Source organism: Myotis brandtii, unplaced genomic scaffold, assembly GCF_000412655.1.
Source record: "Myotis brandtii unplaced genomic scaffold, ASM41265v1 scaffold461, whole genome shotgun sequence".
NCBI classification, from domain to species: Eukaryota; Metazoa; Chordata; class Mammalia; order Chiroptera; family Vespertilionidae; genus Myotis; species Myotis brandtii.
Genome location: NW_005367626.1, coordinates 676,064 through 694,730, shown reverse-complemented (window position 1 = coordinate 694,730; position 18,667 = coordinate 676,064). Strand labels below are relative to the sequence as shown.

General features: G+C 49.5%; 1 protein-coding gene across 1 annotated transcript in view; it reads right to left on the bottom strand.

Annotated features, from left to right (window-relative positions):
• DNAH9 (dynein, axonemal, heavy chain 9) overlaps positions 1-18,667 on the bottom strand; it is a 362,890-nt gene that overhangs the window by 75,856 nt on the left and 268,367 nt on the right. Inside the window, exons 49-52 of the mRNA XM_005875413.2 lie at positions 15,282-15,707; positions 7,860-7,979; positions 5,037-5,225; positions 2,351-2,586 (exon numbers count right to left, since the gene is read on the bottom strand). Coding sequence (XP_005875475.1) covers positions 2,351-2,586; positions 5,037-5,225; positions 7,860-7,979; positions 15,282-15,707 — 971 coding nt within the window. The remainder of the gene's footprint in view (positions 1-2,350; positions 2,587-5,036; positions 5,226-7,859; positions 7,980-15,281; positions 15,708-18,667) is intronic.

Sequence of the window (18,667 nt, the reverse complement as noted above, 5' to 3'; positions counted from 1 at the left end):
CTGGGGGCCCCCCCCCCCCCGCCAAGTGCACAAATTTTTGTGCACCGGGCCTTTAGTATTATATATAATAAAATATTTGCATTCAAATACTAGATACCGAATCTAGAAAACCATCTAACAGAAGAGTAGTTAATGGACATGAACAGAATTATTTGAACAGGTGTTTACCGAGGGCTTCCTATGTGTCAAGCACTGTGCACCAGGCCTTTAGTATTATATATAATAAAATATTTGCATTCAAATACTAGATACCGAATCTAGAAAACCATCTAACAGAAGAGTAGTGAATGGACATGAACAGAATTATTTGAACAGGTGTTTATCGAGGGCTTCCTATGTGTCAAGCACTATTTTTGGTATTAGGGCAATAGGAATGAGCAAAAAGAACAAACTTTTTTCCCCCTAAAATGCAGTTTTAGTTAGAAAAGAATACTTTAATTCAATGTCTCATGTCATTTCTCACCAAAGTTTGCTCTATAAGAAAGAGTCCATTCTGTATTCAATATTCGTTTTAACTATTTTTGCAACGTTGCATGTTTGCTTTAAACAACCTGCTCTATAAGAAAGAGTCCATTCTGTATTCAATATTCACTTTAACTATTTTTGCAACATTTGCTTTAAACAACTGTGGGTGAGCTGGACCTCTGGACAAGCATGTTTGGGACAAGTGGTCAGAGCAGCAAACCTCACTTTGGAAGCCATGTGTTCGAGTAAATAAACCTTGGATCTCTAAGTGAGATCACCTTGGTTCAAACACTCCCTCCATCAATTTAAAAATATTTAAATTAATTTTTAATTGTGGTAAAATATACATGAAATCTACCATCTTCACCATTTTTAAGTGTGAAGTTTGGTGGCATTGAGAACATTCCCACTATTGTGTTACCATCACCACCATTCTTCTCCAGAACTCTCTTCGTCTTGCAAAACTGAAACCCTGTACCCCCTTAAACAATGACTCCTCATCTCCCCTACCCCTCCTCTGGGAGACCAATTCTGCCCCTGTGAACCTGACCACTCTAAGTACCACATATAAGTGGAATTACGCAGTATTTGTCCTTCTGTGACTGGCTTATTTCACTTAACAGGCTGTCCTTAAGGATGCTAAGATTCATCCATGTTGTAGCATGTATCAGAATTTCATTCCTTTTCAAGGCAGAATAATATTCCATTGTATGTACATACTACATTTTGTTTCTCCATTTATCTGTTGATGGACAGGTGGATTGCTTCCTCCTTTTGACTCTTGTAAATAATGCTGTTATGACCGTGGGGGAACCAATATCCATCGCTTTTAAAGCTGTGTACTCTTGGGGAAATCACTTCTGTGAAACTCAATTTCCTCAAATGTGAATGGTACCAATAACACTAACCTTATATGTGGTGTGGATTAAAAAAGCATCTATAATAATTAAAGTGTAATATGCTAATTAGACTGGACGTCCTTCCAGACAACCTTCTGAATGAAGCCAAGGCTGTGAGGGAAGCCCAGGTCCCGGGTGCCTGAGGGAAACCAGTGCCGTGCATTGGGCCTCTAGTTTGAAATAAAACTTGTACCATCAAGAATGGCACATGTCAACCACCTAATACATGGCCCGGGCCCTGTCCCTCTCCCTCATTGCCCTACTCTATTTCTCTCATGTATCCTAGGGCACTGAATAAGAATTGAATATTGAAAATACAGGGCTAAGTTGTAACAGGGCTAATGTAGCAATGGGGTGAGAGATGCTGAGGCCCGGGCCTGTGCAGTGTGGCGTGTACTGGACTGACATTCTCTCTGGTATTCACATCCCTTCTTGTAGTAGTAACTCCCGTCTTGTAGGTTCAATGCCGTATGGCAGGCACAAAGGGCTCTGAAGTTTCCTTGGCTGCTATGCATCCAATCGCAAATGTCCTGTTGCTCCTCAGGAGAAAGAGAGTTTAGGTTTGTTCACTGTGGCTCAGGGGCAGAGGCGGGAGGAAGGGGTAGGCGAGGCCTAAGGTGGGCAGGTTTTGGCTCAAGGTGAGGAAGACTTTGTAAAACACAGATTCCGACAGTGAAACATGATGCTTGGGGAGTCAGGGAGTGTTCAAGCAGAGATACGAGGGTGGAGGCCAGGGATAGCGGAGCCAGGGCTCCTGAGTGGGTTGAGAGGCTGACACGAGTGATCTCTAATGAGAGAGAAAACCAGAGACTCGCTACCCAAGCATCTTGCATTGAGATGTGTCCTGAAATGGGAAGAGGAACATGGGAGACCAGGAGGGACCAGGAGAGTAGAAAGAATCCACCGGGGCTTAAGGTCCGCTCATAACACTTTGGTTTGCTCTGCACAAATGGCAAAAGTGGGACCTTTCGTGCCAGGCCACTTACCCCTTCCGACCGATCTGGGTGATCCGGAGGTCTTCTCCGTATTTGTTCTTGACCCATTTGATCCCTTGCAGCTGAGGGTCAACCAGGAGCGGCCAGCGCTCACAGGTGACGAGGATGGTGGCGTTCTCCACGGACATGCGGTCGGCAGGGAGGCCCTGGTTCTGCCACGCAGCCACGTCGGCATCATCCGTCAGCATCCTCAGGGGGTCCAGGCCGGGGGTGACGGGGATGGGGACCTGAGGATGAAGAAGCGCCCCCACACTCAGAACGGCAGCGTGCCTCCTCAGCTGGGGTGGAGGCACAGTGGTTCCCTAAAATGATGAGTTAGTTCCTTGAAAGTGCTTTCCTGGATGTGTAATTATTTCTGGCAGCAGGATTTTTAACGTCCTGATAGTATTTTTTATGTTGACTGATGAAAACAGCAGATATTCAGCCTGTGTGACCCTTGCCCTTCAGTTTATTCACCTAAATCAGATTTCTACCATAAATCATTTGTATCTGAATCAATAGCCTCTTCGGTGCCCTTACCCGTGTTAACATACTGCATGTCTGTGCTTCTCGTGCGTGTTTCACAAGCCAGGCTCCACGCCTACTGAGCTTTCTCTGTGCAGCCAACACTGACCGCTCTCCGCTCTCACTCCCTCACCCCTTGCCGACAGAGGCCCAGAGTGCAGAGAACTGGAGTTGCTGACCTGGCTCCCAGCCCAGGACACCCACACCCAGGGCTGACCGCGTGACTCTGCAAACTCCCTGCTGGTGCCCCTGGGAGACTGGCGCCCCTCCAGGCCTGAGCGTGCCCCGCACAGCCCGTTTCCCTGCGGCCCGTGTGAACCCAGACCCTGCCTTTCTGTCTCTGTTGACCTCTCTCTGCTTGTGTAATTCTTGTGCAAGTAATATGTTCCATTGGGGAGGTATAGCTTTTTAAAAAATGGAAGTAATCATCACAGTGCTGTGCAACCATCAGCTCTGGTTCTGAAACACTTTCATCGCCCCAAAAGGAAGCCCCATACCCATTATTAGTCACGTCCTGTGCTCCCCTACCCCCAGCTCTTAGCAACCACTCTTCCGCTTCCTGTCTCGATGGGTTTACTTAGTCTGGATATTTCACTTAAAATGCATCATACACTATGTGATGTTTTGTGTCTGGCTACTTTCATTTAGCAGCATGTTTTCGAGGTTCACACACACATGCCCTTTGAACCCCTCTGTCTCTCTCTTCTCTGCAGTCTGTCTTCCCTCTTACCTCGGGAAAACCTTTGCAAACCATCGCCTGCCCCTTTAATCACCTGCTAAGTTTGCGAGTGGCCAGTGCTGTGCCATCAAACAGCCTCTGAAGGAACCTGCCCCTGGAGGTCTTACCCCAGAACAGAAATGGCTCCGTGGAAGCGGCTTCCTTTGTAACCTGTGCTTTCTAGCTTACGCACTGAAAGCTATCGCTGCGAGAAGGACTCCGCAGATCTCACCCAACTGCTGACAGGGTCCGGGGCACGAAAATGCATACAAACCCCAAACAAAACCAGAAAAACCCTCGCGAAGCTGCCACCATCTTTGTTCGCTCAGCTAATGATCGCCCTCTTAACAACTTCCTTTTCTACAAGTGCTCAAGTAAGTAAATAGCGTTATTTTTGTTTGTTTCCTAGAGCTGTAACAGTTTTAAAAGCACTATTTGACAAATTATCAGGTAAGATTTCCTAAGCTGATGCGTGAAACCAATCCTCCCTCACTAGGCAACGTGGGTTCTGTGTTCAAAGGCGACACCTACAGGTGAGCTCTGGAATGCAGCCCCTCCCGTGGGCGCGCACCTTCGCGCTGAGTCCCAGCCCAGGACACCCACACCTGCTCCTGATGAACACGAGCTCCTCGCGGGCTGGGAGCTGTCTGCGGCACGTGGGCAGGAAAGGCTTAGCTGCCCCGTGAGGCCGGAGGGCACGCGGGCTACTCCGTGGCTATGTGGGTGGAGGGATGTGGACGTCTCAGGTCACATTAGGTGTCATTTGGTCTAAGGCTCCAACACAACCCTGAGCCGCTTCAGCCAGGAACCAGCATTCCCTCTCCACCACGTCAGTGCAGAGGAGGAGCTGGGGGGAATCCACCCCTCACACCCAGAGGCCGCTGCGTGCGCATGGCAGGAGAGGATAAAGCCGGTGCACACGGGGGCACAGATGGTGCAGCCCAGGACCGGTAACAAGGCGCAGTGCAGAAGCTGGGAAGGGGCCTGGTCCCTGCAGCCCGGAGACATGTGGCTCAAGAGCAGGAGGGAACACAGGTGGCGCTGGTGCCCTGGTCCCTGCAGCCCGGAGACATGTGGCTCAAGAGCAGAGAGATCGGAGGGAACACAGGTGGCACTGGTGCGGCTCAGGGCTTATCGTTCTGAGGGGCCGGGGGCAGCCTGCTGGGCAGAGGACCAGAGTTCCCACGGAGGGCCCCGTTGGGAGAGAGCTGCTGTCCTCAGGATACCCCCAGCTGACCCGCCCAGAGGGCCACGGGTGGGGATGCAGGGCAGTGTGGGGACACGTGGTGCATATGTATGTCTCCCTCCTGGGTCCCAGCCATCATGGCGGGTGCTCAGGTGGGGGTGGGAGAAGGTCTGCAAGAGGGCACTAGACTAGAAGGTTTGGGTGATTGCCATGTGAGCGCATTGGTGCCACGGGCTGCTGTGGGCAGTGGGGGTTCTGGCCGCACGTACTTGCAGCTGGCTCAGGTAGGGTCTCCAGGTCCCGTCCATGAGGCTCTGCCGGTATTTCTTTGTAAAGAAACCGAGGTAGGAAATGAAGGCCGTGATGAGCAAAATGTCTCCGCACAGCGTGCTTTCCTGCTGCTTGAAGTTCTGCACAGCTTCTGCCCACCGCACATTTTCAGAAGCGAGTCCTCCCACCTACGGTTTCAAAGGCCAGAGAGAAGAGAAGGCTTGTCACAGAGCCGCGGGCGCAGTCCCGCAGCTCACAGCGCACACTTCCCCGCGGAACGCCCGGAGCATCGTTGCCACGGCCCTTCTGACCCCGAGGGTTTGCAGCAAGCATCTCAGCAAACAAGCCCCCGTCTGTGCTGTGTGCTGTGTGCTGTGTGCTGTGTGCTGTGAGCTGTGAGCTGTGTGGGCTGTGGATCGATGGCAGGCTTTGAATGCAGCCTTCCAGGTCTGCCCTTCATAGGTACGACGAAGAACACCACCCTCCTTACAGGCTGCTGAAAAGCTTGCATATGACCAGGCGTGCTAATCACTCAGCACAGTGCCTAGTCCGCAAAATATATTAGAAAATTATTCACCTCTCCTGTCTCTTCTCCAAATGCTGGGATATGAAAATAAGTAAAATTAATTTGATGCGCTATAAATAATTCACAGTGGGCAGGGAGAGAGGCATGGTAATTAAGACACAGAGCTGGAAGGAGTGATGGGTGTGCACAAAGGAGCGAGGCTGCGGAGCAGGTCCTGACTGCCCGGCCTGCTTTGGGGTGGTGTGCTGTCCGGGGTGCCCCCGGGGGAGCAGAGGCATCCTTTCTACAGAGAACTGCTGGGTGCAGGGTGCAGCTTGGCTTCTGTGTTAAGACGTATCTATTTTTTCTTCCTGGGGAGATGGCATCATAGGGTGCCAGGCTGGGAGAGATCGCAGGGTGTGTCAGCCCAACCATTCCCGAGGCCATGCTTAGATGACACAGTGAAGACCAGGAAGGTGGCGATAGCAGGACCTCTGGGCTGGTGGAGGCAGGGCAGCTCCAGAGCCCACACACGGCCCTCCTGGAGCAGAGCACACACTGCCCCCCGCAGGCCCCGCTCAGAAAGCGCTCCAGCGGCCAAGAAGGCTGCGCAGGTTCTGGAAACCTGGCAGAAGCCGGGCGGGGAGGAGGCGGCCCCTGTCCCGCACGCCTGCACAGGAGCTGTCGCTGACCCGCTGCTCAGCTGGGTCGGTCTGCTCACAGCCGTGCGGCAGTGGGCACAGCCATCGACTGCAGACACGTGCTTGTGTGCAGCCTCTCTCCACTGATTCTTGTGCTCCGTTCTCCCCACACTAGGGAGCTGGCTTTGCTGTGTAAATAGACTGGCTGCAGTCCAGTGAAAAGCCCTTTATTGGTGAGGAAGGTGCTGTTAAGGCTTGGGAATGCAGGGAAGTCACATTGGGTGGACCCTGCTCTGCGGTTCTTAGCTGACATGTGATGGGACTATGAGCCGTAGGCATTTTAAAAGGCCCGCCTCTCTTCAGGAGTTGGGCCTGCGCCCTCCTGAGCCGTGGCTGCTGTGAGCAGTGGGACCCGTGGAGGGGCCTGTGTTGGCCTCCGCCCAGGCCTGGGGGACGGGACCTCTGCTTCCTGATCCCGACCACTTGCTCCCGGAGCCTTGAGGAACCGTGTGACGTCAGGCTGGGGAGGCCTGAGGCTACATGGAGACGCATGTGAAGGAAGTTGCTGTATACCCTCCAGACCAGCGTGGCCACCGGCTCAATAACACACGTGGCTTCCGTTGGCACCTGGGGCAGAATGGCCTGCTAGCTGAACCTGCCCAAGTTCCTGACTCACAAACTCGGGAGATTTAACGGAGTGGTTATTTTATTAAATCTCTAAATTTTAGAGTAATTTGATATACAGGCACCATAGCACAAACACTGTGCTCTGACCCTCTGATTAGTTTCTTTCCAGGAAGGCTAGAGCCCGTGTGTGTGTGAGGTATGTGTGTGTGTGTGATACATGTGTATCTGTGTGATGCATGTGTGTGAGATATATGTGTGTGGTATGTGATACACGTGCGTATGTATGTGATGCATATGTGTGATGTGTGTATGTGATGTGTGTGAGATGTGTATGTGTGTGGCATGTGTGATACATGTGCATGTTTGCATGTGATGCATGTGTGAGATGTGTGTGAGATATGCATGTGTGTGGTGAGTGATACATGTGTATGTGTGTGATGCACGTGTGTAAGATGTGTGCATGTGATGTGTGTGAGTGTGTGTGAGATGTGCATGTAGTATGTGATGTATGTGTGACGTGTGTGGTGCATGATGCATGTGTGTGATGTGTGTGATGTATGTGTGAGATGTGTGTGATGTGTATGGTGTGTGTGTGTCAGTGTGTGTGTGATGTGCATACAGATAAGGTCACGTTCAGAAATGCTCAGGGTAAAAAAGGTCTCATTCTTTTCTGCTTCTGCCTCAGTTCCCTGTCCTCACACCCTCATTATTGAACAGGACACAGGTAAGAGCTTCAGAGCCTGTCTATCAAATGCTGGCTTTGCTCTCTAACGCTCCCTCTGGTCGATACACACATATGTAAGCATCTCATGTCTCGCCTGGGCTGCCTGAAGGAGCCAGTGTTCCATCCTCCAACCATCTCTGCAGGGAAACGTTGACCAGCCCGGGGTGTGCGTTCACACCCTTCTCAGGATGCAGCCCCTGCATCCCAGCACATTTTAATATTCCCCCCAAGCCCACGCAGCGCGTACTGGCTCATCCATTCCCACCTCCTCGGGCTTGACAGCTCCGCTAATGTAATTAAAGCTCCGCGCTGAGCCCACACTCACCAGGCGATTTGCAAGGGAGATGGTGCCTGCGGTCGCTTCGGCTTCTTGCTGACATTTGAGTTTGTCTGCTGTGGCTCTCTCAAACTTGGCCGTGAGCTTGGCCAGGTTTTCATCCAGGTGCTGTTCAGGAAGGAACACAGGTGTGTCAGTAATCCCGGGCCCATCTCCTCAGTGCTTGAGACAGGATCCCCGTGCAGGCATCTTTAAGGAAGGCCCCTGGGGGCAGGGCAGGAAAGGAAGGCAAATTAGGGCGCTCTCAGGCAGGGTCCTGGCAAGACTTCAGCCAGATCCCAGAGGGAGAAGGTCGGAGGGGTCCAGCGCAGTCTTGACCCAAGTGAGAAGCTGAGATTTCCTACACCAGCTCCCCAGTCATTGGTCCAGGGCCGGGAGGGCTGATGGACACGGAGGAGACGTGTACGTTCTCTTTCTCCTTGTGGCCTGGAAAATAGGCTCTCGTAGGCTGCCAGAAAGCTGCAGGGGCTGCCTTTAGAAGCAAAAGCTCCCTGAAGCCTGGAGGCCTGCAGATGGTCAGAAAGACCCCAGGAGGCCCGGGCGGACCACACTCCGTGCCTGCTGCAGCGGGGCTGTGCGTGGGGTGGTGGCCTGTCTACACCCTACAGCGGTTCTCAACCTGTGGATCGCGCCCCCTTTGGGGGTCGAATGCCCCTTTCACAGGGGTCGCCTAAATACATCCTGCATATCAGATATTTACATTACGATTCATAACAGTAGCAAAATTACAGTTATGAAGTAGCAATGAAAATAATTTTATGGTTGGGGGGTCACCACAACATGAGGAACTGTATTAAAGGGTCGCGGCATTAGGAAGGTTGAGAACCACTGCCTAAGTCCTCCCCTTGCTGTAGGGTCCTAGGAGCATAAGATGAACTGTTACTTAACCTCATCTATTCTCTTACATGACTCCAAAGTATGGGGACATTAAAAAAATACACAGTTTCAATTTTTTCTAAATGTACTAAGAATTTAGAATTGAAGCTCTTAGATATTGCTGCCCCCCAGAATACATATTAGCATACACGAAGACACACGGACAGATACCTCCAAATGCATCCGAGTCTGTTCAGTAACCCGGGTTCAGGCTGCCCTGTTGGTCAATGTACTAAGAATTTAGAATTGAAGCTCTTAGATATTGTTGCCCCCCAAATACATATTAGCATACATGAAGACACACAGACAGATACCTCCAAATGCATCCGAGTTTGTTCAGTAACCCGGGTTCAGGCTGCCCTGGTGGTCATTACCAAGTTACAAGAGAAATAAATTAGGGCCAAGCAGTTTGAAAAGCAGGTGGTGAGGCATCCAATTAATGGTGGCAGACTGGCCACACTCATTTAATTCTTCTTCTTCCTGAGACTTTTCTAAAATGATGGTGAAGCAATTAAAAAAGTCACAAGCCCATAACAGCAAGCGAATGTGAAGGGCCATTGGAGGGTGAAGGATTCCAATAGCTTTATGCAGACCACACTGACAGGGGGCTGGAAACTGCTTGAGCAGCGCAGAGAAACTGCAACCTTGAACTGAGCCTCCGTTCACCCAGGGGGAGGCTGATCAGCCCTGCAGAGCCCCATGCACCCTGGGCACTTGGCAATGTCAGGTGTGATCAAGGGTGATGCTGAAAAGAGGAGGAGATGGGGCGAGGGGAGGATGGGAGCGGGCTGGAGGAGGTTAATGAGGAAAAAAGGAGGGCCCACATGATACTTTCAACAATAAAGAGAAAAAAAAGAAAGTAAGAGGATAAATTGGAAGCCTATTAATTCCCCACTCGATATCTCTATTTGCATGCTCAGTATGCAATGCCACCAGGCATGTATGTCACCAGGCAGGAGATTCGACAGCGGCAGGGAAAAGACAACACACTCTGGTAGTTCGGATGCATCCAGCATAGCTCATCGGATCTGGAGAGCAAGCTCTGTCTGTCCACCGGCTCCGCCCTTGTCTGTACAGCTAAAATCAGCTCTTGCTCATGACTCTTGCAAAAGAAAGAACAAGAAGATATTTGATGAAGGCCTAGATTAAGTCACACAAGAATTAAAAACATGACCTTGGAACATGGGGATAAGTTCCAAGCATAAAAACAGCAACAAAGCATAGAATCTGTCACAATTAGCATCTCAGGGAGATTCAGGTCGTCTCATCCATAAAACTAGAAAAGGATGCTAGTTAAAGGAACAGAGAACTCAAAAATGTTGTGGAAATTATGATTGTTAATGTAAAAAAATAACAAATTCAAGGGAAGTTTTAAAAGATAAATTTGAGAAAATCCAGAAAGTATAAGAAAACATGAAGTATAGAAAGATCAGAGAAAATAGGGCCCCATCAGAAGGTCTAACATTCAATAAATATGTGTTTCAGCAAGATAAATGAAAAAGGAAACAGGAGGGAGATTAACCAAGAAGTAATACAAAATAATTTTTTTTAGAACTGAAGAAAAGTCTCTACATCATAAAAAAAGGATTGTAGCTAAGCATGTCAACGTACAGTTTCAGACACCAAGAATAAAGAACAATTTGAAAGACTTCCAGAAAGAGAGAAACATAGTGCATTGATAAGTCTGTTCATCAGATTTCTCACCAGATGAGGATAAAGCATTCAGTGTTCTAAGCAGAAAAAACTAGCAACTCAGAATTCAATACTCAGCAAAATTGTCAGCTCAGTTTAAAAATAAAGACAAATCCCAAACTGGAGCAATTCAGAAAATTTACTTCTTACCTCACATTTCTAAGAAAGTTACTTTTAAAAGAGCTGTCACAAAACAAGAGAAGAAATTAAGAAAGGAGAAGGCATGGGGTCTAGGAGCCTTTGGAACCAACCCAAGAAAGCAGTGAAATATATTAACACTGGAGCTCTGAGTTGGGGATAAGGGAGAAAAGTCTTAGAGGCAAAGGATGATCGGGTAGAATATGAATTAGATGGAGAGTTTAAAAGTAATTGAGGCTATGCAAAAGGAACTAATGGAAGAGAAAAAAGATAAAGAAAAGTAGAAACTCCAGGCTTATAGAAATGGTTGTATTAGAAAGGCAATATAATGCTAGCATGCCACTTAGATTTGCTATGAACAATATAAACATGTTCACAGAATATAAATGGAATTTACTGATGTTTCAACTCTTTGAATCAGTCAGAGGATAGAGCATGGAACAGTTCATTTTGGTTATAGAATAGAATGCAGATATTTTCAATCTTGCTGATTCAAAAGCAACAGTGATAATAAGTAGTGATAACAGGAGTTGGGGATTGGAAGGTAGGGAGGACGCTGAAGGAAAGAGCAATAACTTCATCTTGAAAGCTGAGGGCCCCAAGGAAGCTAACTCTATCTGATGGAACAAGAAATAAAGGTTACACCAACTCACAGTTGCCACAATGATTTGGGAAGACATGGAGATGAACATCTTAGCGTCTCATCTAGTGGCAAGTTTACTGCCTGAACAAGATACATCAGGAAATGAGGTGCCAGCACAGTACATAGAAAGAAGCCATTCAAATGAGCAGAGGCCAGAAAGATCACGTAAACTGGTCTGATGACTATAGCAAAACTGTCTGCTTAAATGGGAGGTCACTACTTAACTCCAGGTTCAGTGAGTGCTATTTGGGAATCTTATTCTTTTAAGACTGTCCAGATAGCAAATTTTTACAAGAAGCTCCTATTGTTTTAAATGTTGGCAACTAATTAAGTCACTTCAAACACGATCTGTGGATCAAATACAATGCATTGAAGCCACTAGGTAGCAAGCTCTGAGGGGTATCAACCACCCGTTGAAACAGACAAAATAATTAAAGGGCAGAAGACTGTAGTTTCTCATTAGAAACCCTTGTCTACTATTTGATATTTTACTTATGGTGAAGATATGCCCAATGAAAATGCCTTACTCGTTTTCATTACTATTACTTTTATAACTTGTAATAATATACAACATGTTCATTATTAAAAAAAGAAAATATGGATAAGCACCATCTAAAATCTACCACTCAGAGCTAACCACCACTATTCATATTCTATATATTATAGTTGCATGTATAGATTGAAATTATCCTATATAATAAAGATCTAATATGCTAATTAGCTGGATGGCATAACAACCTTCCTGAACAACCAGTGGGTGGGGGGCAGGGCCGCGAGGCAGCCAAGGCTGCAAGGGCCGAGCCCCTTGCACGAATTTCGTGTATTGGGCCTCTAGTAATTGTATAATTTGAGCATCTTAACTATACAATTTATGTGGAATTATCCTAAAATTCTAAAAATAAGGCTTGGGGTGGCGTGCAACTGGGGAAGGCTGGCAATGGCCTTGGTGGCTCGTTGGGAAGAATGTCCTTGCCCTGGGTGGGCCCCCATGTCAGAGATGGTGTAAGTGAGTTCCTCTGTTATTGGAGTGGGGAGTGGTCAAACTCTTGGGGTGTTGATAGTCATGTGAATAAGCAAAAGATGGAGAGGCAGTTATTAAAAGTGAAAATATATTAAAAAATATGTTGGCAGGAAAGAAGTGCCTTCGTAAGGTAGCCAAGTATTTTAAAACATTGTGTTGCATTCATAGGTTGAGTAGGCTGTCATGGGAATGTTGGCTACTGAAAAGGTATAAACATTTTGCAAACATTCCTTTTGCACCAAATGTTCCTTTAAATAACTCGAGTGACGAGTGCTTTGAAATGCAGTTCTTGTAACACTATTCTGGGAGAGACTGAAGAGTATGGGCATCGCTGGGAGGTATTTCCCCAGAAGCAGTCCTGGGAAGTGATGGTGCTTGCATTTGGTATTCTTTGAAGAGGGCCGTAGTTATGGTGATGAAGGTGTGCTTCAAGTAAACTGGCCTGTGCACATCTGGATTTATAAAGCAAACATATTGAGGGGTTAGTTGCTTTGTCAAAGTGCCTCTTCTTTATAGAGATTGGTTGCCTGATCTTTGAACTAGCCTTTAGCGATAGACTTTAACCCACCAGTCAATAAGCCCAGGGCATGAAGTGTGCGACAGGTCTACAAGCCTCATTTCCACCATTTGTAAAAACCCTTTCTATCAGCATGAGAAATGTGCAGCAAGAACCTTATATGCCTGGAATGCACGTGTGGAAATGAAGGCTCGACCTTGGCCATGATAGTGACTGATTACCAGGGTTGTGTGTGCATGTGAGAGCACACGTAGCTGGGGAGGAGGCCAGGGAGCAGGGTCCAGCAGGCTCGGTGGCCATTCCCACCTCACGGCAGCAGCTCCGTGTCAGCAGGGGCCGGGCTCTGGGCTCCTGCCTACGTGCATTTTCACCTTGAATGAAGCAGGGACATTATTGAGTCTGTTTTACTCCAGGAAACTGAAGTCTGGGCATTTTAAAGACCTTTCTAGACGTCACACAGAAGCAGATATTACAGCTTGGGTTGGAAGTGAGGTCTGTCAATGGGTTTCAGCTGCTATGCCATCCCATGGGGCTCCAATGTCTACCTCTCAATTCAGTAGGATCCATCTTAACAGCAAAGGTAATGTTCAAGGGAAATCTCAAATAGGTGTGAATCCTACCTCACCCCTAACCCCAGGCTGGGTGAGGCATTTATAATCAAATATCAATAACAGGTTAATCAAAACTAATGGCCCTCATTAGTTTTATATTTATGGTCAATATACTATTTGCTTTAAAAACTCTCATGGAGCAATGCAGATGGCACAGTGCCGAGTGGGCCACGTGCCCACACGGCAGGTCACGTGTCCACACGGCAGGTCACGTGCCCATACTGCTGGCCACATGCCCACACCGTAGGCCATGTGCCCACACTGCTGAGTGAGCTGCAGGAGGGCAGCTGCACAGGCTGAAGGTAAAAGGTGCAAAAGGTGAGGTTGGGTGGCCAAAGCCTGCATCTTAAAGAGAGATAGAATCTCAAATGTTTGACCTTTTATTCTTAGCTATCAGATGTGCAAACATGCAAAATTCACGTGTGCTTAATGAGAAAACAGCTGGTTTCATGCCTAACACTATTTGTCTATTATACATCTCTATGTCATCTTTTCCTTCCTCGGAGGAAAAGGAGGAAAAAACAAAAAACTTTCAGGGGCAAAGTGTAAACCAATGGTTTAGTGTCTTGTCTGGACTATACAGTGTTTGAGGAAGAAATGTAAAAAGTCGCCTCAACTGAAAAATCAGGAGATTTTGCACGTCAACCTGTTTTCCCTGCTTCTAGGCTCTGGGAATGGCAGAGGGCGCTACTTGTACAGGGGGCGTCCCATGGGGTCAGAGGGCGGCCAGCAGGGTCAGAGGCACCCAGCAGGGTCAGAGGGTGCCTGGCAGGGTCAGAGGGTTCCCAGCAGGGTCAGAGGCACCCAGCAGGGTCAGAGGGTGCCTGGCAGGGTCAGAGTGCACCCAGCAGGGTCAGAGGCACCCAGCAGGGTCAGAGGGTACCCAGCAGGGTTATAGGGCACTGAGCAGGGTCAGAGGGTACCCAGCAGGGTTATAGGGCACTGAGCAGGGTCAGAGGGTACCCAGCAGGGTTATAGGGCACTGAGCAGGGTCAGAGGGTACCCAGCAGGGTTATAGGGCACTGAGCAGGGTCAGAGGGTACCCAGCAGGGTTATAGGGCACTGAGCAGGGTCAGAGGGTACCCAGCAGGGTTATAGGGCACTGAGCAGGGTCAGAGGGTTCCCAGCAGGGTCAGAGGGCACCCAGCAGGGTCAGAGGGCACCCAGCAGGGTCAGAGGGCACCCAGCAGGGTCAGAGGGCACCCAGCAGGGTCAGAGGGCACCCAGCAGGGTCAGAGGGCACCCAGCAGGGTCAGAGGGCACCCAGCAGGGTCAGAGGGCACCCAGCAGGGTCAGAGGGCACCCAGCAGGGTCAGAGGGCACCCAGCAGGGTCAGAGGGCACCCAGCAGGGTCAGAGGGCACCCAGCAGGGTCAGAGGGCACCCAGCAGGGTCAGAGGGCACCCAGCAGGGTCAGAGGGCACCCAGCAGGGTCAGAGGGCACCCAGCAGGGTCAGAGGGCACCCAGCAGGGTCAGAGGGCACCCAGCAGGGTCAGAGGGCACCCAGCAGGGTCAGAGGGCACCCAGCAGGGTCAGAGGGCACCCAGCAGGGTCAGAGGGCACCCAGCAGGGTCAGAGGGCACCCAGCAGGGTCAGAGGGCACCCAGCAGGGTCAGAGGGCACCCAGCAGGGTTATAGGGCACTGAGCAAGGTCAGAGGGCACCCAGCAGGGTCAGAGGGCACCCAGCAGGGTTATAGGGCACTGAGCAAGGTCAGAGGGTACCCAGCAGGGTCAAAGGGCACCCAGCAGGGTCAGAGGGTGCCCAGCAGGATCACAGGACACCCAGCAGGGTCAGAGAATGCCTGGCAGGGTCAGAGGGTTCCCAACAGAGTCAGAAGGCACCTGGCATGGTCAGAGGCGCCCAGCAGGGTCAGAGGCACCCAGCAGGGTCAGAGGGCGCCGCTCACTTACAGCGATCTTGGCCTTGATGGCTGCCAGCTTCTCCTGGGCGGTGGTGAGGTCCGAGGTGGCTCTGCCCAACGCCTGGCGCTTGGGCTCCACATCACAGAACACCTCGTAGAACTTCACAATGTTGATGACCCAGGAGCAGAGGCCCGCAGCCGCGTAGGACTTGGTGGCCACGAACTCCGGGTTGAACTCGGGGTCCTGCAGGTACGGCCTGATGGCTCTGAGGCAGTTCTCGGGGATGTTCTCTTTGTCAAAGTGGACGAGGGAGTCCAGGAAGCCATCCACTCTGGCCATGGCGACCTTAGCGGCCTTCCAGCTGCGGTCCCTGGGCACCTTCCCCCCGGGGGCCATGAGCACCATCACGGCGGCGCTGACATTGCTGACGGCCGGAGGCGGAGAGCCAAAGGACTTCAGCTCCGTCAGGTTAGTCTGAGAAGGGAGAAGGAGGGCGTTAGAAGAAAATGAATGGGCTTCCTTTGTCCTCCGCCGCTAATGGAGTTAGGGCCAGAGTGATCAATCTGAAAGGGCTGCTGGGAAGCCTGCCGCGGCCTCGGAATTTTAAACATCATGACTCATCAGGAGGAACCCACGCTTCTGCCCACGGCTCAGCCGTCCCTGAGTGGCCAGCAGGACTCGGCTGTGTCCTTTCAGCACTGTCACCCGCTCGCACCCATTGGAAACACACAATTATTTCATATTCCACTGGAAAATAGAAGGATGCCAGCATACTCTGAAATATGCAGCTTGCCATGAATAAAAGATAAGGTTATTATAAATTAATTTCCATCCTGGAGTGAAGAGAACAGCTCTGTAACCCAACTAATTTTTTTCCTTTAATTAAACTGCTTTGTTCCATGAGCTTGTTCTGACTACACTGGCCTGTCCTGATAGCAAAGCGGCATTTTCTGCCAAGAGAATTCAGACAGAAAGCTTGTGGCCCGTGCCGTTGCTGCCTCTGCCCACACCTGGGCTTGTCCTTTGCTCCAACTTTCATTTTCTGTGGAATGAAATGGCTGAAAGCGCTGACCTTGACAGTCACTTAAACTTCCCAGCCTCAGTGCTTTCATCTGTACACTGGGAGCAGGGGCGCCCATTAATCGGTAAGTGAAATTGTGTCATAATTGCACATGAAGTGGATGTAAGGTTTCTTTTGACCATCAGTGATTTTGCAAGTGAGGAAATCATGATTCAGAGATTAGGTCCTTGTGCCACGTTAATTGGGGGTGCCCTGGGTCTGGGAATTTACAAGCGAGGGGGATCTTTTCCTAGCCTAATGGAAATACCTAGAAAGATGTTCTATTTGCTTTTGCAACTGTTTTCACATTTGGTCGTGAACTTGTCAGGGGCAGGAATGAAGGACAGCCAGGCGTGAGAAGTGTGCTGGCATACCATCATAGTGGCCTCCACTGGATGAGAGAGGGCCAAGCGAGAAAATCCAATCAGAAAGAAAATCCACAATTTTCAAACACTTTAGGTTATGTTCAAAGTACTGAATTAAGGAAATATAAAAATGTATAAAGATGATATTGAATTCTGTAACCCAGATACATATTGTTAATATTTCAATGTAATTCCTTCCAGTATTTTCAATATTCAGATATATCTATAAACTGTTATAGATATAGGATCACAACTGTTCTGGTTTCAGTGACAGGAAACCTAGCTGAAGTGCCAGGGGGCTTTCTGGCTCCTGTATTTGGACAGGACGGGCGGATGAGTGGAACTATACTTTGATTGTTTGCAGGCCTCTCAGATCTCTTCTTTCTGCGTCTCTCCCTGCATGAGTTTCCTTTCCGCCACCAGCTCAGTCGCATTGCAAGGCACGTGACCTCCCTCTCTGCCTTCAACGCGGGTTCCTTCCTAAGCTCTGGCCACAGCCCCCTCCACGGGCGGATGAGTGGAACTATACTTTGATTGTTTGCTGGCCTCTCAGATCTTTTCTTGTTTCTGCGTCTCTCCCTGCATGAGTTTCCTTTCCGCCGACCAGCTCAGTCGAATTGCAAGGCACGTGACCTCCCTCTCTGCCTTCAACGCGGGTCACTTCCTCCCTAAGCTCTGGCCACAACCCCCTCCTCCCAGCACATGGATTGCCAAGCTCATTCCCATCTCAGGACCTCTGCCTGGAACACATCTTCCTATGCCATTTTCATGGCTGATCCCTTCTCACCATCAAGATCTCATTTCAAAAGTCCCCCACTCAGCCCTAATTGGTTTGGCTCAGTGGATAGAGCATTGGCCTGCGGACTGAAAGGTCCCAGGTTTGATTCCTGTCAAGGGCATGTACCTTGGTTGAGGGCACATCCCCAGTAGAGGTGTGCAGGAGGCAGCTGATTGATGTTTCTCTCTCATCAGTGTTTCTAACTCTCTCTCCCTCTCTCTCCCTCTGTGTAAAAAACCAATAAAATATATTAAATAAAACAGTCCCCCACTCAGAGCTCACTACCAACGTCCCCTTCCTAGTCATTTCCTATCTGAGCACCTGAAGATCTTCACAGACCTCAGCGCAATTGGAAAGTTGCCACTTTTCTCTGTTGAATTATTATATTCCTCTTCTTCAAGAGGACAGGAGTCCCATTTCTCATGAACCACTGCAGCCGCAGTGCCCGAATGGAACCTGGCACACAACACGTGTGCTGGACGCGGGGAGGGAAGGGTTGGGTGCCGGCAGCTCCAGGCTCTTATCCTTCACTTGACAACCAGAGGGAAAGAAGACGTTCTCTTCAGTGTAAGTCAAAATTACAAGGTCCTGGGAAATGACCTTGTTTAGTTAGGTGGGAGTCCTGTGGCCAATCACCACTGGGCAGGTGATTCAGTACCACCAACAGGGACACAAGGATGGAGAATCCTTTCTCAGAAGAAGGCAGACCTGGTTCTGAGTGAGCAAGCATCAGGCCCACGCCACGCTCTCCACTCCGATCCTGCCTTGGGGCTCTTGGTCTAGCTGCTGCCTTGGCCTTGACTGCCCTTCCCAGTATCAAGTGCCTGGGACTTGCTCCTCTCCAGGTTTTCACTCAAACATCTCCTTCACAAGGAGGCCCACACTGATCACCTTCTTTAACTCCACAGTCTGCTACCACCCCTCCCCAGCGGTCCCGACGCTCCTCCTCACTCTGCTCTCTGCGTCTGTTTCTTTTCCCCACAGCATTTGTCATGTTCTAATACATTGGATAAGCTACCTCAGGGGTCCTCAAACTTTTTAAACAGGGGACCAGTTCACTGTCCCTCAGACCGTTGGAGGGCTGGACTATAGTTTAGAAAAAAACTATGAACAAATTCCTATGCACACTGCACATATCTTATTTTGAAGTAAAAAAACAAAACGGGAACAAATACAATATTTGTATTTGCATGTGGCCCGCGGGCCGTAGTTTGAGGACCCCTGCTTTAGA